Source organism: Polypterus senegalus, chromosome 6 (genome assembly GCF_016835505.1).
Source record: "Polypterus senegalus isolate Bchr_013 chromosome 6, ASM1683550v1, whole genome shotgun sequence".
NCBI lineage: Eukaryota > Metazoa > Chordata > Cladistia > Polypteriformes > Polypteridae > Polypterus > Polypterus senegalus.
In genome coordinates, this window is record NC_053159.1 from 170097320 (window position 1) to 170122917 (window position 25598).

The following is a 25598-nucleotide window of genomic DNA, read 5'->3' on the forward strand; positions in this document are numbered from 1 at the left end:
TTTACTTCTAATTTAAAAATTCGTATTTACCTCTAAATGATTTTAGAGAATGATGGGAAAGAGAACCTAACATAAAGAAATATTTTAGAAGGGGGCTTGAAAGAAAGAATGAACTAACTTACTTTATTTGTCCCCAGGCGGAAATTTGGCTTTTTACAGAAGCTCTTTAAATAAATAAATACATACATAGGTAGATAAGTAAGTAAATAAATAAATATACTAATGCACCATAATGACTATAAAACAAGAAAATTTAAAAGAAAGAAAAGTTCTGACATGGTTGTTAGAGTCACATTGGTATAACGAACCACCAGTCGTATTTGATGACATACTTATGCTGAATAATTCGTTGGCTGATAGTCCTCAGTGTTAGTATGTCAGACAGGTGATGTGCAGCACTGTTCATAATGGCAGTAAGTTTTGCTTTAACTCCTTTGCTATGACCTCCAGGGGGTCCAGAGTGTGTCCTATAACTGATCTTGCCTTTTTTATTAGCTCGTTGATTTGGTGGGCCTCTCTGTTTCTTCTTAATTTTGCTTTAACAAACTCCACCATAAACTGTCATAAAGAATGTTATCATCCTTAGCAGCTCGGAAACTAATTGTTTCTCCTTAAAATTTTACAGGCCACCTTTAAAGGATGGATGGACATTATGTATGCTGCAGTGGATTCACGTAATGTAAGATTGATTTCCTCTTTCTGCTTACTGCACTGCTTACTCTCTCTGTAAAGTCAGATTTCCCTCCCACTTCTTCTAACAGCTAACACAAGTCCTTCTGCCTTAAGTATGGAGCCTTAATGCTTACTTTTCTTCACTTTGTTGGGTCAGTAATAATAAGAATACATGTATAGTATATACAGGTGCCGGTCATAAAATTAGAATATCATGACAAAGTTGATTTATTTCAGTAATTCCATTCAAAAAGTGAAACTTGTATATTAGACTCATTCATTACACACAGACTGATGTATTTCAAATGTTTATTTCTTTTAATTTTGATGATTATAACTGACAACTAATGAAAGTCCCAAATTCAGTATCTCAGAAAATTAGAATATCAATTAAGACCAATGCAAAAAAGGGATTTTTAGAAATGATATTCTAATTTTATGACCAGCACCTGTAGTATAGATAAATACCATTCCTTTGCATGACAAATATTACCCACAATGCTTTACAAATACAGAACTAAGAAGAGTTACAGTTATTTAAGCAGACATTCCTACTCAAAGCCACACAGTTGGCTAGTAGCAGGAGCTGAATCAGACTAGTAGCCATATCCATTATAATTTTGAGCAGTGGTGGCGAACTCCAGGCCTTGAGTGCCGCAGTGGCTGCAGGTTTTCATTCTTACCATCTTCTTAATTAGTGACCAGTTTTTGCTGCTGATTACTTCTTTTAATTAACTTGACTGAGGCCCCATAGTTGTTTCTTTTTCTTTAATTAGCAGCCAAACAATAATGAGACACAAAAGAAGCCACCACATAAAGAGAGGTCACCAAAACATTTTGACGGTGCTCTTAGAAAGAACAAAAAAACAACAGTTTTCGAAATGTTTGCTGTGGCAACAACCCATGGATTTAAATAATGGGTTTAATTAACAGCAAGAATTGGCTTCTCATTAAGAAAGTGACTGGAGTGAAATTGGTTGGAGTTTGAAGCCCCAGTTTAGCTGCTCATCTGTTAGCTCGTTTCACATCTCATTTCTGCTTGGTTGTCATTTAATGAAGAAAGGAAGGGCTAAACACTTCTAACAGGGCTATTAAAGTGATGGGGAAAAAGTTAATTAGCAGTGAAAACTGGTCACTGATTAGGAAAAGGGTTAGAATGAAAACCTGTAGCCACTGCGGCACTCCAGGCCTGGCGTTTGACACCCCTGATGTAGAGTCTTAGTCATCAGGCCACTGTTTTTGCTTACTACAGCATACATTAACCTTAATTATTGTTTTTCTTGTTATTTTGGTATTTATAGAGAAAAGGACGAAATTTAATTCCAGCATGTCTTACTCATCCTCTTCCTTTTTATGGACATCCCATTACAAATATGTCCCAATTAACAGCTATGAGCATCATTAACAGGTTGAAGCATGGTGTATAAAACACAGGCTGCATATATTTTTTGAAATAGAATCAACAAGCCTAAAAAATGTGATGTTATTTTTATTTAAGATAGGGGGAGATGACAGCAGACTTATTAAAGGAAATAAGTGGGAGTTTCAATCTGGCACAAATATCCAAAGCATTTTTTCTCTAAGTCATGTACCATGTTTAATTTTGTTAAAGCAAACACAAAATATACATTGGACACAAAAATTAAAATGTATTTGTATTCTTTAGATTTTTATAGATATTTGTAGTTTAACTGTAAATAACAAAATCTGCTGTTCTGAAGAAGTACATCCACCAGTCTGCTGTTTAGTGTAAGAGTGCTGGGCACTTCATCTCCTCAAGTTGAATTGATGGCTGTAACCTCAAAATGACAACGAGCCTAGATGATCAAGCTGCTCAGATTGGTTTTATGTTCACTCAGTGATATGGCTGTGACTGTGTCACCAACTGTTCAGTTCTTGATGGAAGATGAATCACATCTAGTGTTTACAAGCAGTATTTGTTAGCCATACTTTCTATTTCTAAGGAATTCTCTCTAAGGCTGCTGACATGCTTTTGATTTTGTGTTGCAATGTATCTATCTAATGAACGGGGTGGATAGCCACATTAATACAAATTACTGCAAGTATGACTAGAATGGTATTAGATTTAGAAGTTTGTAGATACCTGTTTTTGTCTACTTTTAAATAGTATTAGTTGCTGCCCAACAAAGCTCGCCAGTCCTATCCACTTATTTCTTCCAAAAAAACATCAAGTCAGGTTTTGGAAGTCCTTAACATCTTACTGTCTACCACACTACTTGGTAGTTTATTCCAAGTGTCTATTGTTCTTTGTGTAAAGAAAAACTTCCTAAAGTTTGTGGGAAATGTACCCTTAACAAGTTTCCAACTGTGTCCCCGTGTTCTTGATGAGCTCATTTTAAAATACAAGTCTCGATCCACTGTACTAATTCCCTTCATAATTTTAAACACTTCAATCGTGTCACCTCTTAATCTTCTTTTGCTTAATCTTTCCTCATAATTCAACCCCTGTAGCCCTGGAATCAGCCGAGTCGCTCTTCTCTGGACCTTTTCTAGTGCTGCTATGTCCTTTTTGTAGCCTGGAGACCAAAACTGCACACAGGACTCCAGATGAGGCCTCACCAGTGTGTTATAAAGGTTGAGCAGAACCTCCTTGGACTTGTTCTCAGTACATGCAGCATGTCACTCTTGTTCTTGTACTTTCAGGCTACTCTCGCTCACTGCTGTTCACACCATTGTGAGAAAAATCCAAAGTACTCTTGCAGTGTTTCGTTTACTGTATCATGATAATGACGAGCCACGCTCACTGCAGCATTCGTCTCTCACACTAACCACATAACACTCGCTTAGTCTCATCCACAGTGCATATCAGGGCATTTATTTGTTTGTAGCTTTCCGTAATGGATGTCATTTGGATAATGTGACAACTGAGGCATGTATAAAAAGTCACAGACAGCTCATAACAAAAAAATATTGGATTACAAATACACTTCTCGATTGAAAACAGCAACATCACTCGTGTAAAAATATTACCTTATATTGGCCAACATGTACTTTCAAATACTAATAATAATGTATCTGTAGTGGCCAAGACCTTCAAGTACAGTACATTTATGGCCTATATGCCAATTGTAATTTAATTTAAGATCACCTTCCTTTGTGTGAAGTAAGCCCGAATAACGATCCATAGTCCCACTGCATGCACACCTGGTCTCCTCTTAAACTTCTGAATTTGAGAACTGCTCTTAGGTCCTTTTAACATAAGCATTATGTCATATGTTTACCACTGGAAAAATCAACCAAAAACACATAAAAAGGTTATTATGTGTAACAGAAACATGTAAATACCAAAATGTCAATGTAATTATAGTAGGAAAAGTATGTCCTCAGCTGTATTGATGCAGATTTAGCACACATTCTTCATGATAAATATCAACTAAATATGCTGTGAAAAAGTCACCAACGCCCAGCCCAATGTTGCAATCGGAACAGTAGAAGCATTTCTTTGAACCTTTTTCTTATAATATTTTTTCTGTTGGTTGCACATGACAGGGTAGAACATTAGAACAATCTAGACGAGAACAGGCCATTCAGCCCAACAAAGCTCGCCAGTCCTATACACTTGTTTCCTCCAAGAAAACATCAAGTCGAGTTTTGAAAGTCCCTAACGTCTTACTGTCTGCCACACTACTTGGTCTCTTATTTCAAGAGTCTATTGTTCTTTGTGTAAAGAAAAACTTCCTAATGTTTGTGCAAAATTTACCCTTAACAAGTTTCCAACTGTGTCCTCGTGTTCTTGATGAGCTCATTTTAAAATACAAGTCTCGATCCACTGTACTAATTCCCTTCATAATTTTAAACACTTCAATCATGTCACCTCTTAATCTTCTTTTGCTTAAACTGTAAAGGCTCAGCTCTTTTAATCTTTCCTCATAATTCAACCCCTGTAGACCTGGAATCAGCCTAGTCGCTCTTCTCTGGACCTTTTCTAGTGCTGCTATGTCCTTTTGTAGCCTGGAGACCAAAACTGCACACAGTACTCAAGATGAGGCCTCACCAGTGCATTATAAAGGTTGAGCATAACCTCCTTGGACTTGTACTCCACAGATCGTGCTATATAACCTAACATTCTGTTAGCCTTCTTAATGGCTTCTGAACACTGTTGGGAAGTTGATAGCTTAGAGTTCTCTACGACTCCTAAATCCTTCTCATAAGGTATACTCTCGATTTTCTGAGCTCCCATTGTGTATTCAAACCTAATATTTTTACTTCCTATGTGTAATACTTTACATTTACTGACATTAAATTTCATTTGCCACAAATCTGCCCAAGCCTGTATGCTATCCAAGTCCTTCTGTAATGATATAACGGATTCCAAATTATCTGCTAATCCACCTATCTTGGTATCATCTGCAAACTTAACCAGCTTGTTACTTATATTCCTATCTAAATCATTTATATATATTAAAAATAGCAGTGGCCCTAGCACTGACCCCTGTGGAACACCACTCTTAACATCGGCCAGTTCTGATGAGGTTCCTCGCACCATCACCCTCTGCTTCCTGTGTCTGAGCCAATTCTGCACCCATCTAAAAACATCACCCTGAACTCCCACTTCTTTTAACTTGATGCCCAACCTCTCATGTGGCACCTTATCAAATGCTTTCTGAAAGTCCAGATAAATAATATCATAAGCTCAACTTTGATCATACCCTTTTGTTGCCTCCTCATAGAATTCCAACATGTTAGTAAAACACGACCTCCCTCTTCTGACCCCATGCTGACTGTTCAGAATAACTCCTGTCCTTGCCATGTGTTGCTCAATCTTATCCTTAATAATTCCTTCCATTAATTTTCCTGTGATGCTTGTTAAGCTTACTGGCCCATAGTTGCTTGGATCTGCCCGGTCACCTTTTTATATAATGGGATGATATTTGCCATTTTCCAGTCCTTTGGAATCTCTCCAGTGCACAGTGACTTCCTAAAAATATGTGTCAAGGGTTTATATATGTACTCACTAGCCTCCTTAAGAACACGAGGATAAATATTATCTGGTCCTGGTGATTTGTTTGATTTCATCTTATTTAATCTGAGCAGCACTTCTCCCTCTACAATTTCCAAATCCTTCAGTACCTCCTTAGTAGTTGCGTTTACCTCTGTGAGGTTATCCACTTGTTCACTTGTAAACACCTCAGAAAAATGTAAGTTTAGGGCATCTGCTATTTCACTGTCTGTATCTTTTAATTCCCCTTTACTATTCCTGATGAACTTGACCTCCTCCTTAACTGTTCTTTTACTACTAAAATACTGAAAGAATCTCTTGGGGTCTTCTTTCGCCTTATCTGCTATATTCCTCTCCAACTGTCTTTTAGCCTCTCTGATATCCTTCTTAATGGTTGCCCTCATTTTCTCATACGCGCTACGGTTCTCTTTGCAGTCATGTCATGTCTAGAATGTCATGATCGACACTGCCCATTATTTTATTATAGGTAACCACAGCACAAGGATTAGTGATTTCCAAATTTCCCCTGACGTGAACATTGACAGTTGCTGCATTGTGAACTGTGCTTAGAGGGCTGATGACTTTCTTGTCCTTCCACTTGATTGTAATAATTTTGCCTTTTTGCCATGCCCCTACTTGTACCATGTTGAAGCAGTTGTTCGGCGTAGTGTTCGTTCAGTTCCACTATCCGTGTCAATGCCTGTTGACCAATTCACATCATCATCACTATCGCCTGATTCAGCTAATCGTTTAGTTTCAGTTTGTTCTATAACTAGCTTAACAGCTTTTCGTTTATAATCCATTGTTTTTTTGGTGAAAGACTCTACCTTACTCATGAATATTGATTAGTTGCCATAAATCAGCAGCATGCATAGAAAAATCCATGACTCTCTTGCAGTATGATGTTATTTCATCTACAAGAAGGCAGTAGAATACTGACCTGAGTGTTATCGAGCGTTGATTTCATCAGAACAGGTTATCTCAAGTTGTACTCAGGGTTAACTATTTTTACATAGAATCACGAACTGGAAAGATTAACACAGAGGAGGCAATAAAGAAAAGTCCTAGGATTTCTTACCAGAACTTTCACCTTGGCAAACTACATCTGACAATCCGAGACCCCCGAAGTCTTTCCAGTTTTACATTGTACTCTGCTCCATCTCTGAGACATTTTCAGTATGTTTCGGAAATGCTTTCTCCCCCCTAAACCGCCCTGAAATCTGAATAAAAGTTAAAGAATTGGAAGAAATTATGCATAAAATTAATGAAAAAATTTGTGCATGTACATAAATTGATAAATTCCGCCCGAAACTAAATTCCTGCCTTCGGCCTGTATGTGACGCAGTTACCGAAGACGCAATGGTATCGGCTTTTTGCTTAGATCTAGTGACTACAATGCGATACAGCGGCAGTGCACATATAACAACAAACACGAGCGGTTTTTGTGAGGAAGAGTTACCGAAGACTAAATAGTGTTGGCGTTGTGCTTTCATCTAGTGACCAAAAGCTCAAACAGTGAAGAAGTAGAAGTTGACTTCCGTTAAACGGAGTTATGGTAGCGTTAAATGAACTAAATACTGATTTGAATAATAGGTTTTATTTATTATTTCACACCACACTAAATTTGGGAATCCATGTATTATTGTATTTAAACAGTTTCATTGTTTTTTGTTCACAACAGGCTTGTCATAAAGGGTTTTGCACAGATAAATTAAATTTCAGGGACCACGATGCGTACCACCTGAAAAGGCTCCTCGTATCACCAGCGGTACGCGTACCACAGTTTGGGAACCGCTGCTATAAGCAGAGTCCTTTCTACGTGTTGTATATGTAACTCATTTGGATTGCTTTCTAATGAAAAGCTCAATTTTATCATAAAGGAGGTTCTATGTGAAATAAAAGGACAGTCACTTACTAATCTACAGTAACTCTTAGCATAATAATATTTGGCATTACATTGCATTGTAAATTGCATTATCCAATAAGATGTCCTTTCAGTAGGAACTCCAAATCACACGCTCACTTAAATTTTAAAGTAGTTTGGGAAAGGAACGAAGATATTTGTAATGCTGCAAGACTGTCAACTCTGATCTACTACAGTGGAATGATGCACATTAAGAAAGTAAAAAAAAAATATTTATCATATGGAGTACCTTATTGGTTTCCAGAACAATCTATACTGCTTGACATTGGTTACATCATGAACTTGGTGAAAACCTTAGCATAAAAGTCTGAAAATAGCTCCCATTTTCCACAATAGGAGGAAAACTTGTAGATGCCACATGGGCTGGACGGGTATCCCAGCCAGGAGAGGGAGCAGATCTGGAAGGAAGGACCAGAAAGGAGCGAACATATAGCCCATTAAAAAGAAATATTGTTGAGGGTTTTTCATTCCCCCAGCATGCTAGATGGCAGCAGCCCTGGTTATCGGTGCCCAGTGGGAAGTCAGCAGGCCATGCCAGGAAATGTAGTCTGAGGTCACAGGGCACCACAAGAGGGCACTGCAAGGAGACAAGCTCCCTACTGTGATGGACGTCAGTGTGACCTGGAAGTGCTTCAATCGCCCTGGCACCAGAAGTACTCCTGGGTCTGTAATAAAAGGGACTGCACTCCCTTATCCAGGCGTGCCGAGCTAGGAGGTAGACAGGCAACACTTGACTGGAGGAGGGCAGTGCAGTGGTGAGAGAAATTAGAGTAAGGAGAGAAAAAAACCTTTGTTTTGTGCATTTTTGTAACTTATAAAGGAGTGTAGTGTAATAAACCAACCTTTATTTGAACCCGGGACTGTGCTTGTGTGTTCGTGTTGAGGTTTGGGCTTGCTGATGGCCGGGTTTCCTTCACACGGTCAATTCTTGGCTAATCACAAAAGGACAAAAACAGGATCTTTCTAAACAAAAATGTTCATCATAGCCTTTAAATGTTCTCTAACATAAGGAAGGTCTGAAGAGCACAAAAAAGCTCAGAAGGGGTTCACCCAAAAAAGGCAATTCAATAGCAAACAAGTCCCAAAAAACCCAGATTTATAGAGAAAGAGAGCGAAAAACTCTCACACCACCATCAACACAAGTGCATTCAATGAACCTCAAGGGACTGCTTGTTTCCCTCAGCCTTTAGAGGGTTGGAGGCAGTTGATGGAGAAGGACAGGTGGCTTCACCCCTTGGAGAACCACCCACAAAATACAAGGAACATAACCGAACAAGCATAGAGACATAGAAATTAAATAATACACAGAACACAGAATAATGCAAATAATTTACTGTAAACATAAACTAAAGAATTCAAAATGAACAAAAAAGACATAAAAAAGGAATTTGAATGCCAGGCAAGTGAGGAACCCTAGCTGAAATGTAACAGGCTACATGTATTTCGGTTTTCTAAGATATAAATCTTTAATCTTACAATATATGCTCCGATATAAAGAGAATGGTAAACACATTTAATTTTGCTATAGTTCCTAATTATTTAAGTATATAAAGAGTCTTTGAGACTTTAAGCTTTCCAATAAATAATAAAAGGCATTAAGATAGACAGACAGATAGCTACAACTTGATTGGTCACCAAGGGAAAATTTCGCAAATAATAAAATACATTGCCTGATTTATTCTGAAACTAATGTTTTTATTTTATTTTTTTAGGTGGAAGATCAACCTAAGTATGAAGTTAACTTGTACATGTACATATACTTTGTTATTTTCATCATTTTTGGATCCTTCTTCACATTAAACTTGTTCATTGGTGTGATTATTGACAACTTCAATCAACAGAAGAAAAAGATAAGTATTCTCATCTGAAGATTTCTAAACAGAAAATACTGAGTTCTGAGAAGTATGGTAGTAGCGCTTTAACAAAATGAAAATCAGTAGAACTTGGATTAAAATGTTGTATAGGGTGGTCCAGATCTAATTATGCAATTTTCATTACGCTATAACTTATTAAGTTTATTACATAGAAAATCACCCAAAAAATCCCAGAACATCGAGAAGTATGCGAACTGATGACATGAAGAATTGTCCTTGCACTGAACTGGAATTTTCCCCACATAAATCAGAGTCATCCAGACAATCTGGATCTGCATAATTAGATCTGGACCACCCTGCATTGTATGCATTCAGTAATAAACTTCCAGTTTAATGTATCTGTAAATGTAACACCCTGTTGATATTTGTATGAGTGACACCAAAAGTCCTGGTAACAGGTTAACATTTTTTCCATATATGCGATTATGCAAAAATAACAAGAACTGAAATGCTTAGAATGTTCTCCTGCCAGTGGAGTTTCAAAATTGTAATGATAAACGTAATTTTACATAGTGGATGAACAAGGTTGTAACCAGTTTTGGTTTTATTTGATTACTTTGGAGGTCAAGACATCTTCATGACCGAAGAACAAAAGAAATACTACAATGCAATGAAGAAGCTTGGATCAAAGAAACCACAAAAACCTATACCTAGACCATCGGTATGAGCACATTTCTTTAATTTTTTTTACTTATTTGTTAAAACATACTACAAGGGACCCTCTCAATGGGTGACTGAGGCAAGCAACCTACGTGGTGTCCAGCTGTTAACATGAAGACAAGACAACCCCTTTCTCTACAGGCTAACAGTACATTCAAACTGAACATGAATTTATGCTACTCATTTATTTCTCACTAGCCAACCCGCGACGTACCATACACCGCATAATCAGGCCTGTTTTTTAATAATTTTTAAGCTCAGGGAGAAAATGAACATTTGAAAAATCAGCAAGAAAAGCAACATTGTAACAATGCACGGAATGAACCAACACACAATCGTCCGTGAGGTGCTCAGGCGTGGAGGGTGGAACGGGAGGAGAGGAGAAGGATGTCCACTCACTCCCTCCGTCATGCTAGTCTGCTGATTTCTCGTTCAGTATGCACTGCCTGCTCATGTGCCCACCTCCAACTTGTCACTCGAGACGTTGTCGTCTTTGTACAGTCCAGATGCACCTGTGACTCACGTAGATTTTTCATTGCTCTGTGCGGTTTTGGCTGCCTTTCTATATATAATCCACCAAGACACCCGACCACGGTAGCAGCGAGGTGGGAGGGTGGTGTGTACAAAGTGCAGGAGCATCTAAGAAGACGCATGTTTGTTGCGGAAGCGAATTGCTGTATGTAGCGTGTAAAACAGTTTGCTATGGTGCACGCGGTCGTGCCTTTTAACCGAAAACTCGTTTTTAAAGACTGCTCACTTCATTGTGTATACGACTATAGGTGAATGGAAAGATGCAACTCTGGAGAGGGCAACATACAATACAGAGTTGTACACGCTGCATTCAGTGATTCACATTCGCGACAAATTGTTTTACACGCTGCATACAGCGATTTACATCCGTGACAAACAGTCCTCTTCTTAGATAGTCCTGTCACGTCCATCCTTGTTCTCGAAGCATACACACTGCCTGGTCATGTGGTGCCTCTGTGTGAACCGGTCAGGCACAGAGAAGGTCAGCTGCCGAGAGAGCATCTCGACTGTTGCAGGGCCTGCATTGGTGAAGCAGGTGAGACGGTAATGAATCAGAGGCACAGGGCTTATTGGTTTTTAAAGACTGCCTCCTTCATTGGGTTTTAACAATGCACGGAACGAACCAACACACAATCGTCCGTGCAGCGCTCAGGCGCGGATGGTGGAACGTGAGGAGAGGAGAAGGACGTCCACTCCGCCCCCTCTGTCATGCTAGTCTGCTGATTTCTCGTTCAGTATACACTGCCTGCTCATGTGCCCACCTCCAACTTGTCACTCGAGACGTTGTCGTCTTTGTACAGTCCAGATGCACCTGTGACTCACGTAGACTTTCATTGCTCTGTGCGGTTTTGGCTGCCTTTCTATATATAATCCATCAAGACACCTGACCACGGTGGTACAAAGTGCAGGAGCATCTAAGAAGACGCATGTTTGTCGCGGATGCGAATTGCTGTATGTAGCGTGTAAAACAATTTGCTATGGTGCATGCGGTCATGCGTCATAACTGAAAACTCGTTTTTTAAAGACTGCTCACTTCATTGTGTTTTAACCTCAGTTGTAAAGGAATAATCTATCTATCTAATTTAAGGAACCCATGGGATACCCCTCGCAAACAGTTTTACACACTGCATATGGCGATTCACCTCCGCGAGAAACATGCCTCTATGAACAGTCAACGTGGGTCGGTGCTGCATGTGACCTCTACGACAGACGAATATAAATGACGCCGGTTTTTCTGCGTTGTCGTGTCCGAGTTGGTGGCCGTGGCACTGTGAGTTGTCGTCGTATCCAATGGTCTTGGAGTTGGTGGGCGTGGCTCCTTCCTGCGTGCGCCATAGGTGTCTCACTTTTTGGCGGCTTAGTGAATCCACACCCCTTCCGGCGTGCTTTCCATGGTTGTCTTGCCTTAGTGAATTATATATATATAGATAATGAACAAAAAATGTTGAGCTTTCTGACCAATGTCTGAAATGAAATGACCATAGATGAGGGCTGCAACAACTTCCACTTCAACAGATTTTATTGCAAGTCCACATAGTCTCCCCAGAGGAATGGCTGCCTATACTGTAGATCATTTTTTTAACTTAAATTTAATTTAGAAAATTTCCATTCCCTGTTCAACTTTCAAAAACTATTTTTGCATAAATACTGTTTTCACACTAATAACATCACAAATAAACACTGCATTCAAATCAACATCGAGCAGTGTTAATCTGAAAGAAATAAACGCAGCCCTCAAATACGCACCATGGCGAATCTTTAAGTAAATGACATCATGTCTTGGTGCAGCTCTCCAAAGTATAACATGCTCCACATTTTAACAGCGTAATTATAAGATGTATGGGAACCCAAAGCTTTTTTTCTTTTTTTTTTTATCCGGATAAAAATATTTTCAAAAGCTTACAATAAAACCAAGAAGACCCCTGCATTTGTGGTCATGTTGTTGCATGGTGTCTAGTAAAAACTGAAGATTCACACGCAACAAATAGAGGTGCCAGGCGGGCTCAGTATCTCTACGCTGAAATTCTCGGTGCACATGCGCAACATTGTAAAGTGTATATCTTACTAGTTAATATTTTCTCAATATTTATTTTATAATCTGTTATGTAATGGATTATGAATCAGTCAAAGCATTAAGGTCACACACAGTCATTTTTACAGAGATATTATAAAACAAAAGTTGGGAAATAAAGTTTGCATCCAAATAAACACCACGGAAAAGGTATTCTGAGAGAAATAAATGCTGTGGCAAGGGCTGTCCTATCAACATCATAGACCCCCGGGCAAAGTAGTGTGCTGGAGCCCCAGTTTTGATAGCAAAACAGAAACATGTTCCTGGTGCCCCCAGCCAGTGCCAAATGTGCCCAAAACTTAAGACGGCCTTGACTGTGGCGTCTTTTTCGCATGAGTACAGTAACTTGCAGTGTGTTTAGTTACATTTTATACAGAATGCTACATTACAGCAAGTTATATGAAATATTTTAACAACATTTTTTTTAATGAATCTAATTTTATCAACATGGAGGTCTGAAAAGGGTGCACTTTAGTCACCCCCACCAAGATGGCTCTATTACAGAATTTTAAATGACATGTGAAGGATTAGTCCATATAAACACTATCAATTTATGTTAATTTTTAACAATGAAATACTATAAACTTATCAAGCACACGATATAAAGTGTTGGAGATGCAGAAGCAGAATATATATTCATTTTCTGAGATGACAATGTAATCTTACTTATAAAATCAGACACATTGTATTTTTTAAATACTATTTAAGTAGTATATAAAATTTCAAATCAGTTTAGTGGCTAGGTTGCTGCCTGAAAGCTCCAAGGAGCAGTTTATACTCTCTGTATGAAGATCCCTTTTCCTGTTCACCTCCCAAGCATTTGCATATTATGTTATTGTTGCAAATCCAGTAAGAATGACTGTGGCTCTTTAAACTGATAAATACAAAAGATAGCAGGTTCAAGAAAACACTGGTAGAGCTTCACGGAGGTAACACAAAACTTCATTCTGGCTTTGCAAAACATTTTGATGACATCTATTACATGATAGGCTCATTACTACGATTTGCTTTAAATGCTTTGCTTAGGAAAATTAAAAACCGTGGAAGAAATCAACATATTAATTAATGACAGAAACTTATCCTCTACTTGACTCAGGAACTAGGCAGGAGGAAGCTTGTCCATTTAATCTTTTCTTACCTCTCTAGCAAACACTGAAGAGGGAGCAGTCTGTTACAGAATGGTCATAAAATAAGGGCAGGGGTCCATTTTATAAACAATTGAATTTACATAACCGTGCTGATTGATGATTAATGCATACATTTGTTAGCTTACACCCAAATAACTTCTCCAAATAAACGTTTATTCTACTACACTCTTGTTCTTCTCATATCTCATATGTTCAGCTATTACCCTTGAAATCTTTGTGTATGTGACAACTGTACAATCTTGTTTATGGAACATTTACTGATCTATTAATCATCCCTTGGTACATTTTGTTTATTACATCAACCTTTTAACCCTTTCAGTACCTTCCTTCAAGACATTTTAAAACGATTGCTTATATATTTCGGTGTGCACTGTAAACCAAAGTGCTTAACTTTGTTACCTCCAAATTATTCTCTCCCAGATTGCAATATGTCTGTTATCATCAGTTGGATTGCCCTTCAAAATAGCAAAGATTTTCATGTCTCCCTCACAGTGTATCATGTAAAGTAGGCTGTATAATAAAATAACGTTTTTTAATCAAATTGAGATTTTTTTTTAAATAGACAAAAAAGCAAGCATTTATTGTTACTTTATCATACTGTTGTGAAGTTTCTTTCTTTACCTTCTACACTTTCTGTTACTAACATGAAAACGTCAGAATACAAACATCTTACACATAAAAGGAAGGCTGAAGATATACAGTAAGTAATGGCAATATACCCAGCATATTTTTTTTAATTGATTAAAAAATAACTCTTGAAGACTGATGGAAATTAAAGGCAAGTGGTTTCAATCAAGAAAGCACTTCTTTACACAGAAGCTTGTGTGAGTTTTAAACAGACGATCAAGTGATGACATTACTGCAGAAATCTTCCTAGAATGTCTAGATCACATATTAGGAAAGCATACTGTATTTATTAGTTAACCAAGCAAGCTTGTCTGACAAATTTCTGTTGTTATATTTATTACTTACCCCATGTGGTTTGCAATGATGGCTGAGAAATTCTTTAATCTCATTTTTTTCAAGGAAAATGGAGATGACTGAATGGCAAACGATGTCAAAGTCACCCATGAAAAATCTCTCATTACATTTGTTGCATATGCTATATGTCAGATCACCAATTGTATGCTCACAAAGTTCCAAGTCCCATATTTTTACTAAAATACCGTTAAATAAAGTACTTCTGAAAAAAGCTACAATGACCAAAAATAGAACACACTCAAATGAAAATCTGAATTGTGGACCCTTCACACTGTCATTACATTTACAGTATATTCATATCCACAACTTGAGTACCTTAACATTATTTGGCGGCAGTCAGTGAAACTGCACGCATGAATTGATTTCCTGTTTGTTGAAGCACTGTATCTCAGATATGAACTAGTCCAAGGCATATTCTCTTTCTGTTTTCACTCGCCTTTCTCTAACTTTTAGTCTTTAGATCCATACTTCTCGCCGTGGATTTTTCCCTGTTGATATCATGTGAAGTGCAATGTTAAATTTGTGTCCATTCCGTTTTAGTTCATGAGCGTGTTTTCTGAACAATATTTTTGTAAAAATACATGTGTTTGGGACATTGTGCCCATATAACTGGATGGCTCGACATGTGGACTAAGAGACACAAATAAGGTGAGATTTGATATTGTTTGTGTTTGTCCAACATTGGTCACCACAGATGCCTGTTATCTTTGATATGCATGAAAACATGAGTCTAAACATTTTTTCTTGGCTGTCATAGGGTAAATAACTTAAATTTATACATTATATATATATATATATATATATATATATATATATATATATATATACGTAAGTGGCGTATTCTTTTAAACATTTCTTCATGACAGAGTTCACTCTGCAGACAAAGTATATAAAATAAAGATGAACTGATTTGGGACAAAAAACAACTACTAGACTGATTTGAATTGTTCACTTTTAAAGCTTGGTGTCCTCAAAGAGGCTGTACATTTAGGATGAATGCCTGCAGTGGGCACAGTGTGAACTCAGAATGCTGTTGATTTTATTAAAGATATATTAAGTAAATGTATGGTGTAAAAGGGTGTCCCTTGTCTAGTAAGAGGATACTAGAAGAAAGGAGAGCCCCTCACAAAGGTATGTTGACTTTATTGTGTTTATATTCCTGTCCTATATTTTTGTTTTTTCCAGAACAAGTTCCAAGGATTTGTCTTCGATTGTGTAACAAAACAGGCCTTTGATATCACAATCATGATTCTGATTTGCCTTAACATGGTTACGATGATGGTTGAAACAGACGACCAGACTAAAGAAACAGAAAATATCCTCTATTGGATTAATCTTGTGTTTATAGTACTTTTCACTGGCGAATGTGTGCTGAAGTTGATCTCTCTACGACATTATTACTTCACAATTGGATGGAATATTTTTGACTTTGTGGTAGTCATTCTTTCAATTGTTGGTAAGAAATCATTTTTATTATTTTCTGCTGTGTCAGGATATTTATTAGTATGAATTAAACCAAATAATGAATATGTCAGTTTGACTGTATCTGTTTCTTCCTTGTCCTTTTTTGCTTAACATTACACATTATTTTTATAGCTTCCATTGCAATACTTACTTGATGTTTCTGTACCAGATATGTAATGCCCAGTGTTTGTTTAGACAGACAGACAGACAGACAGACAAGGCACTGTATAATAGATAGATACTTATTTGTCCCCAAGGGAAAATAAAATAAATAAGACTCCTAATATATTTTTATTAGTATCTCTTAGCACAGTTATCTTAGATGTTTAGTCACATGGCTCTTTTTTATGCATGTTTACATCATAGCACATTCAGTCACCTTCAAACCATTTCTGATATTTTCTTGAGAAAGATGGTCTGGTTCTTAGTTCCTAGACTTTGTTACTCCATTCTCCTGATTGTATTAATGCAAAGGTTTTCTGCAATTGTCTGCACAATATCCTCAATTGTGGTCTGTTTCCTTTTTATACTTAGCGGTATTTTCATTGCCTTTATAATTTTAATCCATAGCACAAGGATGAGAGTGTTCTAATACATTATGTGCTTCATGTCTACTTGAGCAGTCCCTATTGACTTTTTTTGTTTTTGAAATGCAGTAAATATATTTTGCGAGTGAAGTTTGTTCTTTGTGTATCAATGCGTGTTTTTCCAGGCATTCAAAATTTTTCCCAACAACCAATAGTGCTGTGCTTTGGGTTAATTAGCATTAGCTTATTAATTATATGTGTGTGTGTGTGTGAATGTGCACTGTGTTGGACTGGAACCCAGGCATAAGCTGTCTTTTGCCTTGATTCAGAGGTTTAACTGTAAACCGGGATTGTGCTGGTTTGATGCTGAATGGATCAATACATAGCGTGTGTGATATATTTGTTTTAATCTGAAAATTATAGGCTATAGTTAAGGAACAGTGTGCATATCATACAATTAAGTGAATAGAATTAAACAAAATTTAAAGGTATACGTTTAAGCGTCCACGTGCTGAGGGGTAAAGGTAATTCCGTCCATGTTTAGGGTCACAGGGAGCCAGTGATTATCACAGAAGCCCTGGGTGTAAAGCAAGAAGCAAACATTGTGGACGGTATGCCGATCCTTTTACAGGGCTCATTCACATAGCCAAGCAGTAAAGAATGTGCTGTGTGTGGTCCAGTAGCAGAAATCTGTTAATATATTGTCCGTTTAGTTTTCATGTAGACATTTGCTTTTGATGTTGTGATGAGCAGGCAGCCACCTGCTGGGAATGTGGGGGCTGGAAGGTTTGTAAGAGGCGGTCACACCTAGTAGGGCGTGAGTGACAGGGGTAAGGCGTAAGAGGTGGCAGACGTTCAGGATCAGGAGTGAGAAGACTAAAGGTGACAGACAGCACTGACAGGTGAAGTTGACAGAAACACAGAGTAGCTGACACAGGAAAGCTAACAGAATTTGATAAGTGGCTGTGGTTTTGGAGGTGCTCTGTAACCCAAAATAGTGGGGCTAATGACAGTGCTCCATTTGCATACGTCTGAAAAGAGCAATAAACTCTGAAAAGCCCCAACAGCTGTGCCTCTTCGTGTTCTGATTTACTCGGTTTGCTATAATATGTTGAAACAGTGTGATCTGGCGCCCGAGTGGCCAATGTTCTTACCAGGGGTTTGGAAAAGGAAGGGGATAGATGTTACTTACTTCACAGTACATGAAGGACTAAATGTATTTGTAAAACAGAAGAAAATGATCGGGTTTGGCTGTGTTTCTGGTCAGTTTCATGAAGGTTTGTATATGGTATTAGGATTTAACGACAAATGCTGGTCAGATAGTTTTTCATGGGGAAAGAAAAAGTAAAGTACTGTTTTGTAATGCATTAGATTTTATAAGTAGTTTTATAACATGTTTAGTTACATTTTTATCAGTGATGACTAATGTAATAAAAGTAACGTTCCCCAACACTGTTAAGAGATTTTATTGTTTTTAGATTGCTCATTAGCTGTTTAACACAATTGAATGTTTAGGGTGTGTGGAGCCGACCCGGACACAGGCGGACATGTTGTTGTTTACCACCACATGTTTATTATTTACAAAAAATATACAATAAATGGTCACTCAGACCCAGTCCAAACCCCAACACACAGTCCTGGCCTCACAATGCCTTTCTTCGGGCCGCCTCCACACACCTCTCGTGCCTTGTCCTTCTTCCACCCGACTCCAGCCTTGAATGAAGGGAGACGGCCCCTTTTATATACTCCTGGATGAGCTCCAAGTGATTCCCGGCATTCCCCTCTTGGACACGCCCCACCGTGGTGGAAGTGCCGGCTGTTCTCCCGGCAGCTCTCCGGGTGTCCATCTAATTCTTCCCCCCAGCATTTCCTGGTGTGGCCGAAGTGCTGAGGTCACAAGTCCCCAAGGCATTGGGGCGCCTCCTGGCGGTGACCACGGGCCCCTACAGGGTGGGGCTTCCATGCCCCCAAAGCAACCAGGAAGGAGGCCCCCACGTGATCCCAGATGGGCACACGCCCACTTCCAGTGCTTCAAGGCATCCCGGCCGGGTCGTGGCCCCTGGCATCCTCGACAGGTGTTATGGTGCCGTGTTGCCGTTATTGGAGAGTTGGAAAGCAACAAAATTATGATATGAAAGTTCTTAAAAACTTTTAAGTTTCTAAGTAGCCAGAAAGAGATAAGGCAAGAAGGCCACTTTTAACCGTCGGCATACATTCGCTCTTAACTCCTTTCACCTTCCACAGTATTTTTCCTTTTATTTCCTATCCTGCAGTGCATTTTCTTTGCTCACAGCTTACTGCCATTCAGTCATACTGCACTAAAAGGCAAAAATCGCTAGCAGATGACTTTAAAACAGAGGTGTGATGTGAGTGCAACAAGGAAAATGGAGAAGATGGAATGGCTAAGAGTGAGCCCTCAGTTTAAAGTGGGATTTTGGTTTTCATTGGTTTCAGGGCTTCACCTTTACCTGATAACTTAAAGGCATTCACAGTTTGCAATTTGTTCTTCTTTGAAAGTAGTTTTTCCATTTTTGAGCCTGCTTTTTCCAGTATAAGAGTTACAGATGTTGGATCCTGTTCCAGTAACAAGTGGGCACAAGACAGAAAACAGCCCATCACAAGGCACACGTACACATATACTGTACCTAAACATTCATAATTGGCCAAAGGGATCAGAATTATTTAGATTTTGCACCTTAATCTACTGATTTGATATTTTGCTTGTCTGAATTGAAAATGTTTGCATCTCAATCTGAATTGTATTTTTTAATATAAACAATAAGACAAAATCTATAACTTGTATTTAGGAGAGATCCCAGTCACCTTTGAAACTGAAGTTTACTTTTGTTTCTTTTCAGGCATGTTTCTTGCAAATATCATTGAAAAGTACTTTGTGTCTCCAACCTTATTCAGAGTCATCCGACTCGCCAGGATCGGCCGCATCCTACGTCTTATTAAAGGAGCAAAAGGAATCCGCACACTTCTGTTTGCCTTGATGATGTCACTTCCTGCCTTGTTCAACATTGGTCTTCTTCTGTTTTTAGTTATGTTCATCTATGCCATTTTTGGCATGTCAAAATTTGCCTACGTCAAAAAGGAATCAGGTATTGATGATATGTTCAACTTTGAAACATTTGGCAACAGTATGATTTGCTTGTTTCAGATTACCACTTCTGCTGGGTGGGATGGCTTGCTGGCACCCATTCTTAACAGTAGAAAGCCAGACTGTGATAGTGAAAAAGACCATCCAGGGAGCTCTGTGAAAGGAGACTGTGGAAACCCATCTGTGGGGATCTTCTTCTTTGTCAGCTATATCATCATATCGTTTTTGATTGTAGTAAACATGTACATTGCTATCATCTTGGAGAATTTTAGCGTTGCTACGGAGGAGAGTGCAGAGCCCCTTGGTGAAGACGATTTTGAAATGTTCTACGAAGTGTGGGAGAAATTTGATCCTGATGCAACTCAGTTTATGGAATATGCTAAGCTGTCCAATTTCGCTGATGCGTTGGAGCCCCCACTTCGAGTACCAAAGCCCAACAAAATTGCATTGATTGCTATGGACCTACCTATGGTGAGCGGGGACCGCATTCACTGCCTTGATATATTGTTTGCTTTCACAAAACGTGTGCTGGGAGAGGGTGGAGAAATGGATGCCCTTCGTGGTCAAATGGAAGAGCGTTTCATGGCATCCAATCCTTCCAAGGTATCTTATGAGCCAATTACAACAACTCTGCGCCGGAAACAAGAGCACGAGTCTGCCATTATTATCCAGAGAGCGTTCAGGCGCTACCTGGTTATACAGACTGTTAAAAAGGCCTCTTTTATATACAAAGAAAAAAGCAAAGGAGGAGGGAATTTACTGGACAAGGAGGAAATGGTGATTGACAAATTTAACGAAAACTCCATGACAGAAAAAACGGACATGACCCCATCGACAACATCTCCACCCTCTTACGACAGCGTGACAAAACCAGACAAAGACAAATATGAGAAAGACAAGGGAGAAAAGGAAAACAAGGGAAAAGATGTCAGGGAGTATAAAAAGTAAAACTACAAAATAAAAAAAAAAACAAAAAATGCAAACTCATAAAATTTCATTTATATGACAAAATTGTTTACAGCCTGTGAAGGTGACCTCTTTGTGTCAACTGGACTCCTTTATTGTTGGAGATCTATGCCAAACTGACAGTGCTTAACTAATCTACAAATATAAGGTCAGTGCCTAAATCAAGGCAGTGACCCTCGTCAGGCAATGCTGACTCACAGTTGCAGAGGGGAGTCGAAAATCCTGACGAGAGGTTACTGTTTTAACTACCAGCTGACACTGCTCAAGGGAAGAGTCGAAATGGCAACTCGGACTGTAGGGGCCAGACAATGGGACCAGAAGACATTTTGTTTTGAGTGTTGTTTAAACCTGAAACACTTTAGTATGATAACTATTAAAAACTACAATTACACCCAGTGTCTTGCATTCCAACTGCCATATTTTTTATTTTTTATTTATTTATTTTTTACAAAATATATGTAGTTGGTTGGTTTAATTGTTTTCAATTCTTAGGCTTATTGTTTACTATATGTGACTATTTTTGTAATTGAGTTTCATGTTAATGGGGAGGGTATTACTACTTTAATAGGAAAATGAGGAGAAACACCAACATCCATTAAAAAGAAAAAGAAGGAGGCAATGACAGCAGGGGGGAAAAAAAGGTGTTCGACTGAAAATGTGTATACACCTTTAGTTTTGCATGGGCGCATGTTGCATTCATGAATCATGCATGATTGACCATTCAGTCATAGATTTAAAAAAAAAAAAAAAAAAGTATATTTTTATCCACTTCAGTGTTTATGGGTGGCTCTCAACTTTTGAGGTGCTTATTAATCATGTTTTGGTAAATCCAGACATTTAAATGTGCCTATTTGTGCTTTTTATTGATTTAAATATTTATTTTGAATAAGAAAAAACCAAAGCTGAGAGAAATTGTGTCACAGTATACAATGAAACATTATCTCAGCTATCAGGTTTTCTTTCCTTTTATCTTCCAGATCCTAGAGGCACCTATACTTTAATTCGTTTCTATCCGTTTCCCAGTCTGACCACTCGTGCCCACTGAAAGAGCAAAGGAAGGCTGCCCAATCTCATCCCACAGTATTTTTCAGCTCTAAGCTAGGTTGACATTTTTATATATGGCAATGACCCCAACCCCCTCCGTGAGCCCCCCACTTCCTCCAACCCCCGTTGTGTAAATAGTTATTTTCCTATGTGGTGCATGTTTGAGCAAACGAGGTACAGTACTTTGCACTATGTTTACTGCGTCAAATATGTACCACTTTAGCTGACTTGCAAGCTTTTGACAGGTAATATGCTGTATTCTGTATCATACATTTTGTGGAGGCTGTCACTGATGCATGCTTATGTTGCCAATCTGGTGTTCCTTCCACTGTCCAGACGTCTTCAGATTTGGGAAGCCATGTCAGTGGTAGAGTGAAACAAATCATTTAACAAGACCTCATTTTTTTCATTTCATTGAGCAATAGATTGCTGCTTTTCTTTTTTTTTTTTGGTTCTTTTTACTGAAAAAAAAAACACATAAAAAGTCTTTCTTTTCTAAATTTTACTTTTCTGTTTCAAGTTACTACTTTCTTCTGTATAGCAAGCCTGTACAGAACACACTGTAAACTGCTAAAATGATGTAGTTAAATGTTACTAGATGTGAATATAAATATTGTAAAATATTCATTTTATTTATACTTTAGCTTTTTTTTGTGTACATAAACGTATGTTAAGACAGAAAACGGAACACAAAACAACAGGCTTCAGGTTCACACCGTAGCCGGTGAAGTTTATTTAGTCTCACGGCACTTTTTTTCATTCAAGAACTTCTCAAAATAAAATGGTATATGGACAACTTTAGATTTTTTTTAAACTTTATTTTGCACATTGTTCTTTGAGAGAGATTTATTTCAACGTGTAAATTCAGAGCACCGTTTACTTGATTCTGCATAGTGATATTCTAGATTGAGAAGTGAGCTTACGTCTGAATCTAAAGCGCTGTCTGCATAAGGAGACATCTTAAGAAAAGCCCACTTCCTCACAGAGTCCTGGATTCATCCCCGTTTTTGTTTACATGGATTTTTGAAATATAAATATATATATATATATATATAAAATATAATTTTGTACATTTATTCATTCTGCACTATAACGTACCATAACTGGAATATGGTTTCACAATTTTTTTTTTTTGTTTGTTTGTTTACACAAGAACAAAGAAGATATTCTGCTACACCTCAAAAAAAGTAATTTGTGTTTCTCGCACAAGTAAAAGCATCCCATTGGCACAATGTTTTCCTCTGCTTTTCGGTTTCTAGTGTATTAGTGAACTGCATGCAGGCTAATGCTATTACCCTATCTATAATGGTAACATACATTATAAAAAGCCAAAAGAATAAAGACTATGTTTTTTATTGTACCTCAGGTATGTCTGTTAGCAGTTTGTTTATATTTTCTTTGTCATATCTCACAAACTTTCACAACATCAAAGATCTGCACATTTACACAAAATATATGGTTAATGTAGTCTCCTTTCTGTAATAGTCTCTGCAGTCAGTACTCTATGTTTGTTTAATAATGAATCATGAGATATATTTAATAAAAATGGCTAAAACCAATAAGTATGGACGTGTTCTGGCCTATGTAAGAACAGTTACACTTCATAAACTGGACCTGGCAAGACAAACAACCAACCATTATTTCATATAGCATCTTTATAAAGTGGTTTTCAAATGCAGGGCTGTAGTACATTTGTTTGGTTTTTTGTTGTTATTTTGTTTTTTTAAATATCATTTGAAACTGAAGCCCAGTGAGTTGCTTGATGTAGGTCACTCCGGTAGTTGGAAGTCTTATCCATTAGTCCACTCTGCCTGTGCAAAACCAGTGCATAATGATTAATGAGAATAATACACAAAAACCAGAGCAAACTCCTCAAAAGACCCAAAACTACTTATGTTTTATGCCTTTTGATAGTGAACACTACTCCAAGGTGCTTTATATGTGCAGAGCGATCGATCATTAGTTTAATTGTGTCGGGCGCACAAGTAGTAAAACTGACGTGGCCGAGGTCAGAGAATGAGGGAAGGTTTGGGAGTAATCCGAGTGTCTTTGTGCCAAAACATGACTCAAATTAGGCTCAGCAAAACTCGCTCTGTGGCCCCTACCAACTCGCCTAACCTTCAGTTGACAAACATGGAGGGAAACTATGCTGTAGTATATAATAAAGGAGAGGGTGTTTGTGACTTAGTTGGAGTATAAACATTTGATACCCTGCCAGCCTAGAATAAACCTGGTGGTGTTGATTAAAACTAAAATTGTTTGCCACCATTGTTGAACCGTATCACCTGTAACCTGACCTCATTGGGAAACTTTATTTTTGGCATTATTGATTTTTTTCTTCTTCCTAATCTTCATACACAAGAGGCTGGCAATTGCATTAATCTGCATGCTAAACGTGTGCTTCTCTCTGAAAAAGTAACTGAATATCTGGTGAAGAAATGCTAAGAAATAGAGTGTCCTTTTTATGATGGAGTGTGCCAGTTTGTTACTTTCAAAAGGAAGTCTTCATTATGATAATCACTTGTTTTACTTTATAAATAAGGTCAATTTTTTTTTTTTTTTTTTCAAAAAGTACTGAAATTAAACAGTATGCACCAAAACTACTGAAATCAATTTGGAGGAAATCTAACTTCTTTATTATATGCAGTATTCCTAATTTGAATTATAGAAATGGGATAAGCAATACAAAATGCCATGCCCAATAATTCTATCCACCCATATTTAAATGTTTTAATACCCTTTTTTTAATAGTAAAAATGGAGTTTGTGGGTTTTGAAATCAAGTCCTTCAACTGTTTATGAAGGAAGCAAGGCAGTTAATTAATTTGATACCAGAGCAGAAAACAAAGCCTCTTAGAGAAATCCTCAGTAAGCTTGTAAATACCGCAGGACAGACTCAAAGAGTAAGCTTAGCAGAAAATCGGATCAAAGCACAGCTTCACACACGGAAACCTTTGTCTAGTTTTATTTGCACTTAGTACAATGGACAGACTGCTTTGACTCCGTTTGGTGGCCTGGAAAGGATTATAGTTCAGTGTCTTTTTATATAATTTTGGTTTCTTTACAGTTCACATTCAAGCTTTCGATGTTTATTAACAGAAAAGCAAATAAGAGCTTTTATCAATAAAAAAAGATCAATAGTCTGTTTTAAATTTAAGCTCATCAAAGAAGTTCTTTGGGACCTCAAAAGATGATACTGTATATATTCAAACAAAAATCTGTTACGTTTTTTGAATACAGGCAATACGCATTGGGGAAAAGCAAATGTAAATTAAATATAATGCCTTATTAGGCACTAATGAGAGTACTTCTTGTTGCTCTGTTAACTTCCAAGCAGCATTTGTGTGCCATGTAGACGCCAGTGCCATTGTGTCCTGTGTTATGGTTGGTGCTGCTCCCATGATCCTTTGTCATTGATTGTCCAGGCCACTGTACAATAAATGTGTGTCTTCAACCACCATGATATAAGTGTAGGCCAGCGAAGGTGGAGATAAAAAGTTTTAAGAGGTTTTTATGTTTTCTAATATAAATCCTTGTAAGTGTCTAAAATATACAGTTATATTAAGTGCAGAAATCTTGTCGTTTCTCAACAATCTGCAGTGAGTTTAAACAGAAGGTATGGCTTCCACAAGCTGCAGAGCTGCACTGCAACAGATGTGTTTTTGTAATTATTT

General features: G+C 37.9%; 1 protein-coding gene across 7 annotated transcripts in view; it reads left to right on the plus strand.

The window, feature by feature from the left end:
- The window catches only part of scn1laa (sodium channel, voltage-gated, type I-like, alpha), a 286959-nt gene extending 263669 nt beyond the window's left edge, over positions 1 to 23290 (plus strand). For all 7 annotated transcript variants that reach the window (XM_039757524.1, XM_039757526.1, XM_039757520.1 and 4 more), the window contains exons 23-27: positions 626 to 679; positions 9269 to 9406; positions 9987 to 10091; positions 16007 to 16277; positions 19671 to 23290. In XM_039757524.1, the coding sequence (XP_039613458.1) occupies positions 626 to 679; positions 9269 to 9406; positions 9987 to 10091; positions 16007 to 16277; positions 19671 to 20863 (1761 nt within the window). In that variant the 3' untranslated portion in view covers positions 20864 to 23290. The remainder of the gene's footprint in view (positions 1 to 625; positions 680 to 9268; positions 9407 to 9986; positions 10092 to 16006; positions 16278 to 19670) is intronic.
- The last annotated feature ends 2308 nt before the right edge of the window (positions 23291 to 25598 follow it).